General features: G+C 40.4%; 1 protein-coding gene across 6 annotated transcripts in view; it reads right to left on the bottom strand.

Annotated features, from left to right (window-relative positions):
* Positions 1–14755, bottom strand: part of STAG1 (STAG1 cohesin complex component) — a 381944-nt gene that overhangs the window by 94844 nt on the left and 272345 nt on the right. For all 6 annotated transcript variants that reach the window (XM_070072781.1, XM_002716398.5, XM_070072783.1 and 3 more), the window contains 3 exons: positions 6038–6136; positions 5234–5313; positions 1121–1228 (listed from right to left, as the gene is read on the bottom strand). In XM_070072781.1, coding sequence (XP_069928882.1) covers positions 1121–1228; positions 5234–5313; positions 6038–6136 — 287 coding nt within the window. The remainder of the gene's footprint in view (positions 1–1120; positions 1229–5233; positions 5314–6037; positions 6137–14755) is intronic.

The following is a 14755-nucleotide window of genomic DNA, read 5'->3' as shown; positions in this document are numbered from 1 at the left end:
GACCAAAATAATCCTCAACCCAATGGAGAGAATAAGGGGGAAAAAAATCAAAGTTGGCAGGAATTTTGAAGGTGATACCGTGTTACATTTAGATCACAAATGTTGTTAGGTAAGATAAGAACTCAAATTTTTATAATTAAATTTACTTTTAAAAAATTTTATCTGAAAGGCAGACAGACAGACAGAATGTCCCTCCACTAATTCATTCCCCAAATGACTGTAACAGCCAGGGTTGAGACAGGCCAAATTCAGGAAAGCAGAACTCAATTCAGGTCTCCCATGTGGATGGCACGGACCTAAGTAATTGAGCCAGCATCCACTGCCTCGGAGTCTGCATTAACAGGAAGCCATATTGGAAACAGAGTATGAAGAGTTGAGAGTTGAATTAGGCATTATGATAGAGGATGTGGGAATTTCAAGAGGCGATTTAACCACTGTGCGAAACACTGACCCCAGAAACCACAATTTTAAAAGGCAAAAAAGCTTGTGTATCAATTATCTCAGTAGCTTTTGGAGAGTTCATGTAATTCGCCAATCTTTACTTACACCCCTAAGTGAGAACCATCCTCACAGATTCCTCAGAATATGTTGTTTTTGTTTTTGTTTTTTTTTTGACAGGCAGAGTGGACAGTGAGAGAGAGACAGAGAGAAAGGTCTTCCTTTTGCCGCTGGCTCACCCTCCAATGGCCGCTGCGGCCAGCGCACTGCAGCCGGCGCACCACACTGATCCGAAGGCAGGAGCTTCTCCTGGTCTCCCATGGGGTGCAGGGCCCAAGCACTTGGGCCATCCTCCACTGCACTCCCTGGCCACAGCAGAGAGCTGGACTGGAAGAGGGGCAACCGGGACAGAATCCGGCGCCCCGACGGGGACTAGAACCCGGTGTGCCGGGGCTGCTAGGTGGAGGATTAGCCTGTTGAGCCGTGGCACCGGCTGCCTTGGAATATGTTTTGGATTACACCTTTCTAAGGGGTACGAGTCATGCTATGTACCTATGTTTTAAGGCTATCACAACTCCTAGAATTTGAAATAGACACTTTTGGCACTGTGTTCAATCATATTAGTCGTCTATAAACAACAACAAAACACAAAACAACTTGTTTTCAGAGATAAACAACTCACTTTTTATGAAGGAATTCTCCAGCTGCCACAGCAACAGGGCGATGTGCTGAGTATACCAAGTGGTAAACATTTTCACAGTCTTCATTAGAAAGGGCTTCTTCACTGCCACTAAAAATTCAGAAAGTTTCAGATAATGAAACAAATGTTTAGCTTCACTTCTACCTTTACTTAAATATTGCATAATTCATTGTAAGACTCACAGCATACTGATTTTGGTTTTGTCTTTTATCTTACTTCAAAAAGAGTATTTCCTTGTAACTAAAAATACAGATAAAATAAGACAATTAAAATGTCCATATTCTTTGTAGCTATATATGCTCACAGACAATGACTCTGAATATCCTGAAATACATAAGGGACACTTTCAGAAAGTTCATGGAAAAATGGGATAAAAAATTGTGAAATTATATATACAAGGGATCTTCAAAATATTTGCAGAAAATGTGTTGTATGAAAACACTGCATGGATTTCAAAGTACTATGCATCAAAATTAACGTTTCTAAATTCAATTTTCCATGAATATTTTTAAAAAAAGATTTATTTTATTTGACATAGTAAAGGCAGGTTGGGGAGAAAGAGAAAGAGAGCAGGCTTTCTGTTAGTTTACTCCCCAGATGTCTCCAACAGTTGGGGCTGAGTCAAAGACAAAGCCAGAAGCCCAGGTGGGTAGCAGGAACCCAAGTATTTGAGCCATCATCTGCTGCTTCTCAGGTTCATTAGTAGAAAGCTGGATTGGAAGTGGAGGTGACTTGATTCCAGGCACTCTAATACGGGATGCAGGCATATAAAGTCGTGGCTTAACCTGCTGTATCACAGTGCCCAACAATCATGAGCTTTTTGAAACACCCCTTAAACATAATGTTTCATTATTCATCCATAAAAAAGATAAAATTCTGTCATTTGAAGCAACATGAATAGAACTGCGGAACATTATGCTAAGTGACATAAGTGAGACACAAGGAAACAAAACCTGTGCATGGTCATTTATATGTGTAAGCTAAAAGGTAAATAGAAGTAGAGAATAAAATAGTGGCCACTACAGCTTGAGAATGGTGTAGGGGTACGGGTTGGGTGGGGGGATGGTGAAAGGATTTTTATGGAAACGGGCGGTATTACTGTACAGGAGCTAAAACTTCAAATACTCTATAGCTCAGAAGGATCAATAAAATTGACAACAGTTAACTGAAATTTTCAAAACAGCTTATAGAAAGGAATTTTAATCTAACACAAAGAAGTATGTGTGTTATAAACACATCAGTTACCCTGATCTGATCATTGCACTTTGTATACATGTACTTTGAAATATCATACTATACCCCATAAATATGTACAAGTACTTCTTGACAATTAAAAAAAATAAAAAAAAAATATTTCAAACATAAAAGGAAAAAAGTATGAAAACATCCTTCAAAAAGAAACTAAGAAATTATTACATGCATTTAACATAACAAGTGAATGCTCTTGAAATTTCAAGGAAGAATTAATCTCATTTTAACAATTTATTTCAGAATAGAAAAAGGGCAATAAACTACTGAACTAATTTTACAAAGGAATTTATCCTTGACTTCAAAGTTGTGGGGAAAATATGTCAAAGTTATTCTTGATAAGATTTGAGAATCCTAAATGAGAATTTAAGAATAACATTGTATTTAAACAGATCAAAATAAAACAAAATGTCATATACAAATAGGAATTATTCCAGAAGTACAAGGATGATTTAACATTAGACAAATCTATCAATTTAATTCAAGTTCCTTAATGGATGAAACAAAAATCCCTCCTCCCAAAAACCCCGAATAAAAATGAATTTTTATCACATATCAAAAATATATTCCAGAAATCACAGAAACAAAGTACTTTAAATGTCTGAGTAGAAAATCAACAAAAACATCTTTTATCACAATAATGTTGTTATAGTGCTGAAGGTTCTGGCTAAGACAATGAAACAAATTATAAAGTTAGGGAAGAGTGAGACAAAACTACAATTGTTTACACACGATATTTACACAGTAAAACCAACAAAATCAACATAACATGAAACGCATCAACTCAGGAGCCTGCATTGTGGCACAGTGAGCGAATTAAGCTGCTGCCTGCCATGTCAGCATCCCATACCAGAGCTCCAGCTTGAGTCCTAGATGTTCTACTTCCAACTCAGTTCCCTGCTAACGGACCTGCGAAAGCCGTGGAAGACGGCCCAAGTGCTTGGGCTCCTGCCACCATGTGGGAAACCCTGATGGAGCCCCTGACTTTCACCTGGACTAGAATCTGACATTGTGGCCATTTAAGGAATAAGCGAGCATATGGAAGATATGTGTCCTCCCCATCCTGTCCTGTTCCTCTGCACTCCAAATTAATATAGAAATCTTTTTTAAAAAAGGAAAAGTATGTGATGGTAAGTTGGATTCATTCAAAAAAGAATGTGTAAGAGTTTCAATAGATTGCATATACAAAACCAACATAAAAGATTTCACTGCCTCAGCAGAAACAAAGTAGAAAGGACATACTAAAATGACATAACATCATAAGAATTAATATATAATATATAAGACCTCTGAATAAAGCTAAACCTTATGAAAAAAGACCTAACATTTGAATAAAGTTATCTATCACTTTCAATCATACCCATAAAATATAGTAAAGGACTTCATTCTTTCCTAAATATACCGTAAAATTCAATGCGGTTCTAACATTTAAAATCTTTTTGAGGCACATGACAAGTATATCTTAAGAATCCATATAAAAGAAAAATAATCCACAGGTAGCTAAATGGAATTAAAAAGACAAAGAGGAGAAAATCACCAAATAACACAAGAGGCCATGCTGATCACATTTGTTATAAAGTTACATTAAAAAAAAAAACAACAAAGCAGAGCAGATGGGAAAAAGAAGTTCTAATAACAACAGATCTCTCAGCTGATGATAAATATGGCTTCATATGGAGGCAAAGGAGGATCTGCAATGCCTTTGACAGAATAAACACTCAGGCAGAATTTTACTAGTATTCAGTCAATGGACAGATAAAGCTATAACATTAGTATAAACAATTTAGCTACCTTATTCTATTTCTCTTGTTTCTACAAGTATAGCATTCATAAATAGCCTATTTGAAAAATTTATCTTTTTGGATGGCGCTGCGGCTCAATAGGCTAATCCTCCGCCTTGCGGCGCCGGCACACCGGGTTCTAGTCCCGGTCGGGGAGCTGGATTCTGTCCCGGTTGCCCCTCTTCCAGTCCAGTTTTCTGCTGCGGCCGAAGTGCAGTGGAGGATGGCCCAACTGCTTGGCCCTGCACCTGCATGGGAGACCAGGGGAGGCACCTGGCTCCTGGCTTCGGATCAGTGCAGTACGCCGGCCGCAGCGGCCATTGGAGGGTGAACCAATGGTAAAGGAAGACCTCTCTCTCTGTCTCTCTCTCTCACTGTCCACTCTACCTGTCAAAAAAATAAAAATAGAAAAATTTATCTTTTTGGGGTGTCTTCCTCTAAAGCCACCTTTCTCTGGAGTTTTTGTTTTGTTTATTTTAAATAGGTATGTTACTTTTTTATAGACTGCATGGAAGAACTTTTTTTTCTAAAAATATTTACTTATTTGAAAGGCAGATTGACAGAGAGAGAGAGGAAGAGACAGATCTTCCATTTGCTGGTTCACTCCCCAAACAATCACAATAACCAGGGCTGGGTCAAGCCAAAGCCAAGAACCAGCAACACCATCTGGGTCTGCCATGTAGGTGGCAGGAGCCCAAGCACTAGGGCCATTTTCTGCTGCTTTCCTAGGCACATTAGCAAAGAGCTGGATAAGAAGTGGACCAGCTGAGACTTGAACTGGCACTTGTATTGGATGCCAGTGTTGTAGGTGGCAGCTTAACCAGTTTAAGTCACAATGCTGGCCTCAATAAAATAACGTTTAATAGAAGGAACAACACACAGTTAAAATAGAAAACAAAAAAAGAGAAAAACAGAAAACACTTTGTTTCAAATCTAATCTTAAAATGTAGAAGAACTTTATGTGATGAAAAGTCATTTAAGGGTTACATGGAATACATTAATAATGCTGAGGGAAAAGTATTAAAATACCAAGATTAAATAAAATATTAACTGATATTATACTTACTGAAGTATCAGAGTAACCAATCGAATAGCTTCCACAGCAACATCATATTCTTTATCAAGTGTCATTGATACAATGCGATCCTGAAAAAAAGTTGTGAAACAAACCAACCATAAACAGAAAAAATGTATATTATGATAAAACTATGTAAGAATATGAAAGTTTTTACAACAAAGTAAATTTATCTTTTAACTCCATTTTTCTGCAAACTTTTGGAAGTCCCCTCAATATTCTGGAGGGTATTTATGGAATGCTAATGAAAGATAAAATTAAAAAGCTTTATTTTTGAAGCCACATTATAGTCCCAGTCATACAAAGGGAGTGTTTCTAGCCATATGTGTTCGTAAGTTAAAATCCTTCTCATTCACTAACACTATGACAATTATACCTTAACTTACAAAATTTATTTATAAAAGACAATATATAAAGGCATTTTTTATTTTTAGCAGGAGAAGTCTTCTTTCAATGGCAAGAGCTCATGTTGGTAATATCTTAGGTAAAGCAATGATTCACTCAAGTATTCATATAGGTTTAAAGAATACATACTAAAAATATGAAATTAATACTTGATGTAGTAATGCCATTTGCTAAACTAGCTAGTAGCTAGTAGAAAATGGACTAGTTAGTAACTAGTAGAAGAAGTTCTTGGGACCCTGCAGCCACATGGGAAACCTGGAAGAAGCTCTTGGCTCCTGGCTTTGGACTGGTGCAGTTCCAGCGGTTGTGGCCATTTGCGGAGTGAACCAACTTTACAAGTAGCATTTCTAAAGCGAAAAATAAAACAACTTCGCCATTCTTAATGCTTACCTTGAATCGGTTAGTGAACAATTCCAATTTGGGAAATAACTCTCTATTGGTATATAGACTCTGCAGAGCTTTCAAACACTTCAGCCTGACTTCCCCTTGCTACAGAAATACAAAACAAAACAAAACAAAAAACAAAAACAAAAGCACAATCTAAGTAGTCAATTCCATACAACAAATGTTATAAAATCTACCTCATTCTACTTACTTCATGTTGTATACAGAATAGGACTGAGCAAATGTTACACTGTTGCACTTGTATTTAAAATGCATGCCCTTTTAATAAACCACATTTTTGCAGACATTTATCAGCTGACTCAACATGGCGTATTTCCTACAGTATCCTATACCACTTAGCATTTGAACTTGTGAAAATAATTAGAGAAAGATATTCTTGTTTCTTCTTTATGCAACTATTAAACAATCTTGTGGGCAAATTGAGCTTCATATTATCCGCTTATATCCCTATACTAACCCTTTATCATCCTATATACACACCTATAAAGACTTAAATTGAGCAATAAATATAGCACTTATGGTAACTCTGAAATAAATATGTCATGGCAATTCTTCCAGAATTGAGGGTTGGCATTTTGGACCAGCAGGGTAAGCTGCTGCCTTCAATGCCAGCATCCCAAGTGGGTGCTGGTTTATGTTCTGGCTGCTGCATTTCCAATCCAGCTCCCCACTGTTTTTTTTTTTTTTTTTTTTTTTTTTTTTTTTTTTTTTTTGACAGGCAGAGTGGACAGTGAGAGAGAGACACAGAGAGAAAGGTCTTCCTTTTGCTGTTGGTTCACCCTCCAATGGCCGCCGCGGCTGGCGCACTGCGGCCGGCGCACCGCGCTGATCCGATGGCAGGAGCCAGGAGTCAGGTGCTTTTCCTGGTCTCCCATGGGGTGCAGGGCCCAAGCACCTGGGCCATCCTCCACTGCACTCCCTGGCCACAGCAGAGAGCTGGCCTGGAAGAGGGGCAACCGGGACAGAATCCGGCGCCCCAACCTGGACTAGAACCCGGTGTGCCGGCGCCGCTAGGCGGAGGATTAGCCTAGTGAGCCGCGGCGCCGGCCAGCTCCCCACTGTTGATGGGCCTACGAAAGAGATGGAAGATGGCCCAAGTGTTTGGGCCTCTGAACCCACATGGGAGACCCTGATGAAACTCTTGGTTCCTGGCTTTAGACTGGCCCAGTCACAGATGTTGCAGTCATTTGGGGAGAGAACCAGTGGACAGAAACAGTCTCTCTTTATTTCTGTTTCTCTAACTCTGCCTTTTAAATACATAAATAAATCTCTAAAAAATACTCACAGAATCAAAAATATGAGATACAATAGTTTAAATGGACATAATTTATGGGACCAGTGCTGTGTTATAGTAGGCTAAGCCTCCACCTGTGGCACTGGTATCCCATATAGTTGCTGGATTGTGTCCCGGCTGCTCCTCTGTTCTGCTTATGGCCTGAGAAAGCAGTGGAAGATGGCCCAATTGCGTGGGTTCCTGCAGTGTGTGGGAGACCTAGAAGAAGCATCTGGTTCCTGGCTTTGAAACAACTCAGCTCCAGCCACTGTGGCCATTTGGGGACTGAACCAGCAGACAGAAGACATTTCTGTCTCTCCCTCTCTCTCTAACTCTACCTCTCAATTTTTTTTGTTGTTTTTTAAAAAGAGCATCTTTTATTCATGCAACTAAAATTTACTGGTATCTTTTTTTTTCTTTAAAGATTTATTTACTTATTTGAAAGAGTTACAGAGAGAGGTAGAGACAGAGAGACAGGTCTTCCATCTGCTAGTTCATTCTCCAGATGGCCACAATGGCCAGAGCTGAGCCAATCCGAAGTCAGGAGCCAGGAGCTTCTTCCAGGTCTCCAATGTTGGTGCAGGGGCTCAAGGACTTGGGCCATCTTCTATTGCTTTCCCAGGCCATAGCAGAGAGCTGGACAGAAGAGGAGCAGCCGGGACTAGAACCAGCACCCATATGGGATGCCGGCTCTTCAGGCCAGGGCTTTAACCCACAGCACCACAGTGTGGGCCCCTACTGCTATCTTTTACGTTCTAGTGGAAACAGTCAGGAAAACAGACAATAGGATATTTAAAACAGAAGCAAGCAGCCAGTACTGTGGCATAATGCATTAAACTATTGCCTGCAATATCAACATCAGGTTCAAGTGCTGGCTGTTTCAATGATTATGCAGTTAGATCTTTGTCTCTCATGCTCTCTCTCTCTGTAACTCTGGCTTTCAAATAAATAAATCTTAAACAAAAAGACAATTTATCACGGCAGATGCTGTGATGTAGCAGGTAAAGCTGCCACCTGCAGTGCCGGCATACAATATGGACACCAGTTCAAGACCTTATTGCTCCACTTCTGACTCAGCTCTCTGCTATAGCTTGGGAAAGCACTAGAAGATGGCCCAAGTCCTTGGGCCCATGTATCCGCATACGAGACCTAGAAGCAGCTCCTGGCTCCTGCCTTTGGAATGGTGCAGCTACAGAGGTTGTGGCCATTTAGGGAGTGAACCAGCAGATGGAAGACTTCTCTGCCTCTGCCTCTCTGTAAGTCTTCCTTTCAAATAAATGAATAAATAAACAAATTTAAAAATAGAGGCAAAATGACTCCATGGAGAGTCCTGGAAGTGCTATTTAGTACTGGAGTATCTTTAATAGTCTTTAACTTGGAGTAGAAGATGCTGGTGAAGAACAACCTCTTCTCCCCCTCCCCTTCCCATGAATGAACTTTAGTGCCTTGGACAAATGAGAACAACAGCATCCTTTCTCCTCCACAGCTGCATGACTTCTCAACTGACCAATGTCAGTATCTATAACTGAATTTCTTCAGACCCCCATTCTTCATGCTAGAAGTGGGGTCACTGGTATTGGTTTCTTCCTCCTCATCCACCTTTCACCAGGATCTGGGCTCTTAATTTTCTGAGGACACACTGGGTGGTACATTATCCCCAACTTAGCTGTTTCCCTGTGGTCCATGGAAGATCCCTGTGATCTTTGTAAAGGTTTCTGGAGGAGTGAGAATGTTTAAACCACCTCCCCAACTGTTTTCCGTTTTTAAGAACAAAAGAAAAACAGCACACCACATGTAATTTCAAACCCGTTTCAGATCAGAACTACAGAAGAGTTCCCCTCTGAAGAGCCCTTGTGTTTGGGAAGCAGCATTGTGGTGAATGCTGTGACAGAAGTAGCTCCTTTTAATTCCTCTCTTGATGAATTTATTAAGGCTGAAAAGAACAGACAGAGTGGGACATGGTATAAAAAAATCTTTAGCACTTTTATGACAACAATGGGGTAACCATGGGACTTACGAAATCAGGTCCCTGCCTAAGGGGGGCACTACTAACTGCTAGGTCATAACTATTATGATTTTACAATTTGTAATGCATTCTGGTGGTTTTTCTAAAAATGAAGACTTATCAAATGAATTTTAGATCATTCTCCAAAGGAGATTTCATCTTTGTTTTTCCCAATTTTTCCAGCACTGTTCTGATATACATGGAGACAGGGACAACTGTGTTTTTAATAGCAAGTTTATGAGACTATAGAATATTCTTTTTTTTGTTTGTTTGTTTTTTGACAGGCAGAGTGTACAGTGGTTCACCCTCCAATGGCCGCCGCGGCTGGTGCACTGCGGCCAGCGCACCGTGCTGATCCGATGGCAGGAGCCAGGTACTTATCCTGGTCTCCCATGGGGTGCAGGGCCCAAGCACTTGGGCCATCCTCCATTGCACTCCCTGGCCACAGCAGAGAGCTGGCCTGGAAGAGGGGCAATTGGGACAGAATCCGGTGCCCTGACCAGGACTAGATACCGGTGTGCCGGCGCCACAAGGCGGAGGATTAGCCTAGTGAGCCACAGCGCCAGCAGAATATTCTCTTAAAACTCATGGGGTACCAGCAGATTCCTGTGTCAGTGCAGCATGCCTTGCTCTCTCTCCATGCAGGGTAGCTGGAAATGGGGGCTATAAAAGCCATCTCTAGGAGTTGTGGGTTTCCATCTGACCCTTCCACCCTTGTAAGGGCAAAAAGGGAACTGGTGTCTCAGACAGATTGAATTTCCACATTGTCCCACCCTACCATGATAGTAGTTTAGCTCATCCCCAAAATAACTGTCTATATTAGACATCCCAATCAGTTTCTGCCTGCTTGTCTTTGTGGTCATGTTCTTTTTTATAAGAAGAAAAGAAACGGCTGGCGCCGCAGCTCACTTGGCTAATCCTCCACCTGTGGCACTGGCACCCCGGGTTCTAGTCCTGGTTGGGGCGCCAGGTTCTGTCCCAGATGCTCCTCTTCCAGACCAGCTCTCTGCTGTGGCCTGGGAAGGCACTGGAGGATGGCCCAAGTCCTTGGGCCCTGCACCCGCATGGGAGACTAGGAGGAAGCACCTGGCTCCTGGCTTCGGATCAGCACAGCGTGCCGGTTGTAGCGGCCATTTTGGGGGTGAACCAATGGAAGGAAGTCCTTTCTCTGTGTCTCTTTCTCACTAACTCTGCCTGTCCAAAAAAAAAAAAAAAAAGAAAAGAAAAAAAAAGAAAGAAAAGCAACAAAGGTTGCTATTTTTTTTCATGCTTACTATTTATGCTGTATTTAAATGTTTTACTAAGGACAGAGTTCTGTAAGGGGGAGAGGAAGGTTGGGTCTTAGAGAAAGGAAAAGGAATCAACATTTTTATGAAGTGTTACTATTTGCCTCTATTTGTATTGTTCAGAAATGGCAATGCAATTTTTTTTTTTTTTTTTTTTTTGACAGGCAGAGTGGACAGTGAGAGAGAGAGACAGAGAGAGAAAGGTCTTCCTTTTGCCGCTGGTTCACCCTCCAATGGCCGCCGCTGCAGCCGGCGCACCGCGCTGATCCTGGCAGGAGCCAGGAGCCAGGTGCTTTTCCTGGTCTCCCATGGGGTGCAGGGCCCAAGCACCTGGGCCATCCTCCACTGCACTCCCTGGCCATAGCAGAGAGCTGGCCTGGAAGAGGGGCAACCGGGACAGAATCCGGCGCCCCAACCGGGACTAGAACCCGGTGTGCCGGCGCCGCAAGGTGGAGGATTAGCCTAGTGAGCCACGGCGCCGGCTCGGCAATGCAATTTAAATGTAATATATATCTGGTTTAATGAGTTGAAAATTACATTTTTCCTACTCTGTTTTTATGCTTATCATACTTTTCTTTTTAAAAAATGTATTTATTTATTTGAAAGGCAGAGTGACAGAGGCAGATGCAGAGAGAGATCTTCCTTGTGTTGCTGGTTCACTCTCTAAATGGTTGCAACTGCCAGGGCTAAGGCAAGCCAAAACCAGGAGCCAGGAATTCCATCCTGGTCTCCACATGAGTAGCAGGAACCACATATTCAGGCCATCTGCTGCGTTCCTAGGTACATTAGCAGGAAGCAGAATCTCAAGTGGAGCAGCTGGGACCTTAATTGGCACTCAGATATGAGATGCCAGCGTGGCAAGCAGCAGCTTAACCAGCTGCACAAAAATGCCATCCTTACGTTAAACTTTCAGGAAGAGGACAAACCTCAATATATCCCTAGCAGAAAGATCCCTTACTCATGCTTGGCTTCCAGGGAATGAGTCATAAGATAACTAATACAAAGAATGGTTCTAGGAAGATGAGATGAGATTTTGGGTTGGATTACTTGAAGGATGGATTGCTATGAAGAAGGATCCAATGTGGTAAGTACTGATAGTTCCTGATGTAGGATAGTAGTGCATTTGCTAGGTTTTTCATATGTGGATAAAATATATTCCTATATTTGAGGGAACAGTAACTATTTGGACTTGGAATTCACTCAGTGTTGCAAAGTGTCACTGAGATGCAAAAGAGAAAATGACAGGCTCAGCCTATTATCACCAATTCAAAGCACATGTTGCCTTTTTGGCAAAATTTTATTAACAAGATCCTTATATGCTAGAGAGAGAGAACTGATAATTCTGAATAGCAAGTCTAGTATTCAACTGTAGGAATGACAGAATTTAAGAGACTTTGCATCCCAGACAAATCTATGCCCAAATCAGAGATATAACAGGAGAGAAGTGAAGTTTAGAAGACATCTGGGTAGATACACTTGAGAATAAACTAATTTCCTATGACTTTTTAAGCTAAATATATGGCTCATGCCCTTTTGTTAGAGGATAGCATGCCTTCTCCTCTCCCCTGTCTTTTGCTGAAAGGCTACATGGAAATCTAAAATAAGGCAGGTTTCTTAAGAATAATACCAGTAGCCCCCATGATATACACAGGCCTCTCCTGGCTTTCAGATTAAGGTCAAATCAGCATGGACCAAAACTTCTAATAGCAATGGAGATGATAAGATTCCAGAGAAACTTAACTGTAAAGGGCACCCAGACTGAAGTGTAGCTCATGGGGATCTATGGAACTGGTTCATAAACATGGTATTTCATGAAACAAGACAGGTGGAAACTCAACAGAAGTCTTACGTAATGAGAAGGCTGAGGACAGTTGTCCTAAGATGAAATCACAACCCTAGTTCTAACATAGCATGACTCACTTCTTTCCCTCTACAGATTCGAAACTAAGGTCAATAAAGGGGAAATTATTTCATTCTAATTTATACAGCAAATTACAGGTAGATCAAGGATATGAATTTTTATCTTCACCGGTGACAATTCCCAATCAACCACCTTTCTACCTAAGCCTTTTTCTTCACCTAAAGTATGTCCTGCCTTCATTACAGGAATTTCTTGAAAATTAAAGAAGATGGTATCCATTATAGTACAGAATTTAAGGGATGGGCATGTAGCCTAATAATCAGTATGCTGGTTAAAATGCCCACATTCCACACTGGAGAACCTGGGTTTGATTCTTGGCTCCTGATTCTAGCTTCCTGTTAAAAACATAAAAAAAAAACGGTTTGTTGGGGAAAAGGCAATGATTAAAATTCATGCAAGATCACTTTTGAAAAAACTCTAAGTGCTATAAAAAGTGTTGTGCAAAAAAATGGTAAGCATAATTTTACAGTGAGATACATACTATCTATTTATTTGAAAGACAGAGTAACATCCAGAGAGAGAGAGAGAGAGATCTTCCAACTGCTGCTTCACTCCCCAAATGGCTGTAACTGGAAGGGCTAGGCCACACTGAAGCCAAGAGCCAGAAACTCCATCTCTGTCTCCCACATGTGTCTTAGGAACTCAAGTACTTGAGTCATCAGTTGCTGCATCCAAAAGAACATTATGAGGGAGCTGGACTGGAAGTAGAGTAGCCAGGATTCAAACTGGCACTCTGATACCTGATGTGGGTGTCCTAAGCAGAGTCTTAATCCACTTAATGCCATAACACCACCATTGTTATGAAAGAATAATTCATGTTTCCAAAATAAAATGCTAATTGTTGTTAAAATGTGAATGTATACTATGTATACTTAAAGGGTAATACTACAAAAGATATAAAATTAACCAAATTCAGGAGAACTGCCTGTAACAGATGTGTCTGCATGTGGCTGGGGTGAAGGAGGGGAAAGCAGCAGTAGTCTTGAGAGAAACACAGCAATATATAGGGCTAAAAAGGTTTCTGGAGAACTTAGAGAAACAGAATGTGGGATGAGCCAACTCAAAGAGGAGGAAATGAGGTTAGCTAACTGAATATAAATTCTGTCCAAGGACCACAAAGAATCAAGCACACATAAGAAAGTATAACAAGAATTGTGTACTTAAGATGCTATGATTTAGACATGGTTTCTTTCTGGGAAAACTCTTTTTGAAGAATTAAATAAGAATGTTGGGCCATGAGAATTCCATTTCATGAGTGGACTAATGGTTCCTTGAAGAAATGTGTTAGACATTACTGGAGTTAGACACCTTCCCCTTGCCCTTCTTCTACACAAACTCAATGTGCTTCCTCACCAGAAGCCAAATAAATGCCAGGGTCATGCACTTGGGCCTGCAGAATCATGAGTCAAAGTAAATTTCTTTTTCTTTAAAATTAGTCTCAACTACTCTGTTACAGCAACAGAAAACAGACTAAGACATACAGTAAATGCCAAAGTAGTACAAAGCATTATTGAAAAACTGCAATGCCTAAAAAAAGCAATCTGGTATCATGAGTATAAATCCAAAAAGAGATTAAGATATTTAGCCCAGAACAGACAGACTACTACTGCCACATTTAAATTAAGCATATTCTGTGTCCCTAACAGAGACAGAATTAAAACTGGTGGGTAGAAAACTGAAGAGAACAATTTAGTTTCCAGAGACTGTTTTTCTACTGAAAAAACTTATACTATACTCACACAAAATTTTTTTTCTTGCTTATTTAGGAGATTAGACTAGGTTATAAATGCTAAAATTCAAAAGCCAACACAGAAATTTGATTAGTTCATTTGAAAGAAGCAAGGATGAATCTGAAGTCAGAGGCACAGTTTCAAGAGAAGGCAAATGACTACAGTAGTTTTCAGAAAAATAAGATGCAAGGAAGTTCGAGTTGGAATATCAAATGTAAAGTTCACAAGAAATTAATATATACATCAATATCTAAGTAAAGTACATAGAGATGATCAGAGAAGCTTAAAAACTCCACTGAACATGGTATTAATATACCTTTATTAGCAATGTGTAAGTGAAACATACCTCTTCCTTTATACAGATTATTTCTACATACACAATTTAACTTTTTCCATGGATAGTTGTTTGTTTCTAAGACATATAGACCATTGATTTTTCCAAATCTGTGGTCACACATGAAGTTCTGTTAAAATAGGTAATTGTCAGA

Source organism: Oryctolagus cuniculus, chromosome 4 (assembly GCF_964237555.1).
Source record: "Oryctolagus cuniculus chromosome 4, mOryCun1.1, whole genome shotgun sequence".
Classification (NCBI taxonomy): Eukaryota; Metazoa; Chordata; class Mammalia; order Lagomorpha; family Leporidae; genus Oryctolagus; species Oryctolagus cuniculus.
The sequence above is the reverse complement of the archived record's forward strand: the minus strand, read 5'-3'. Positions and strand labels throughout refer to the sequence as shown.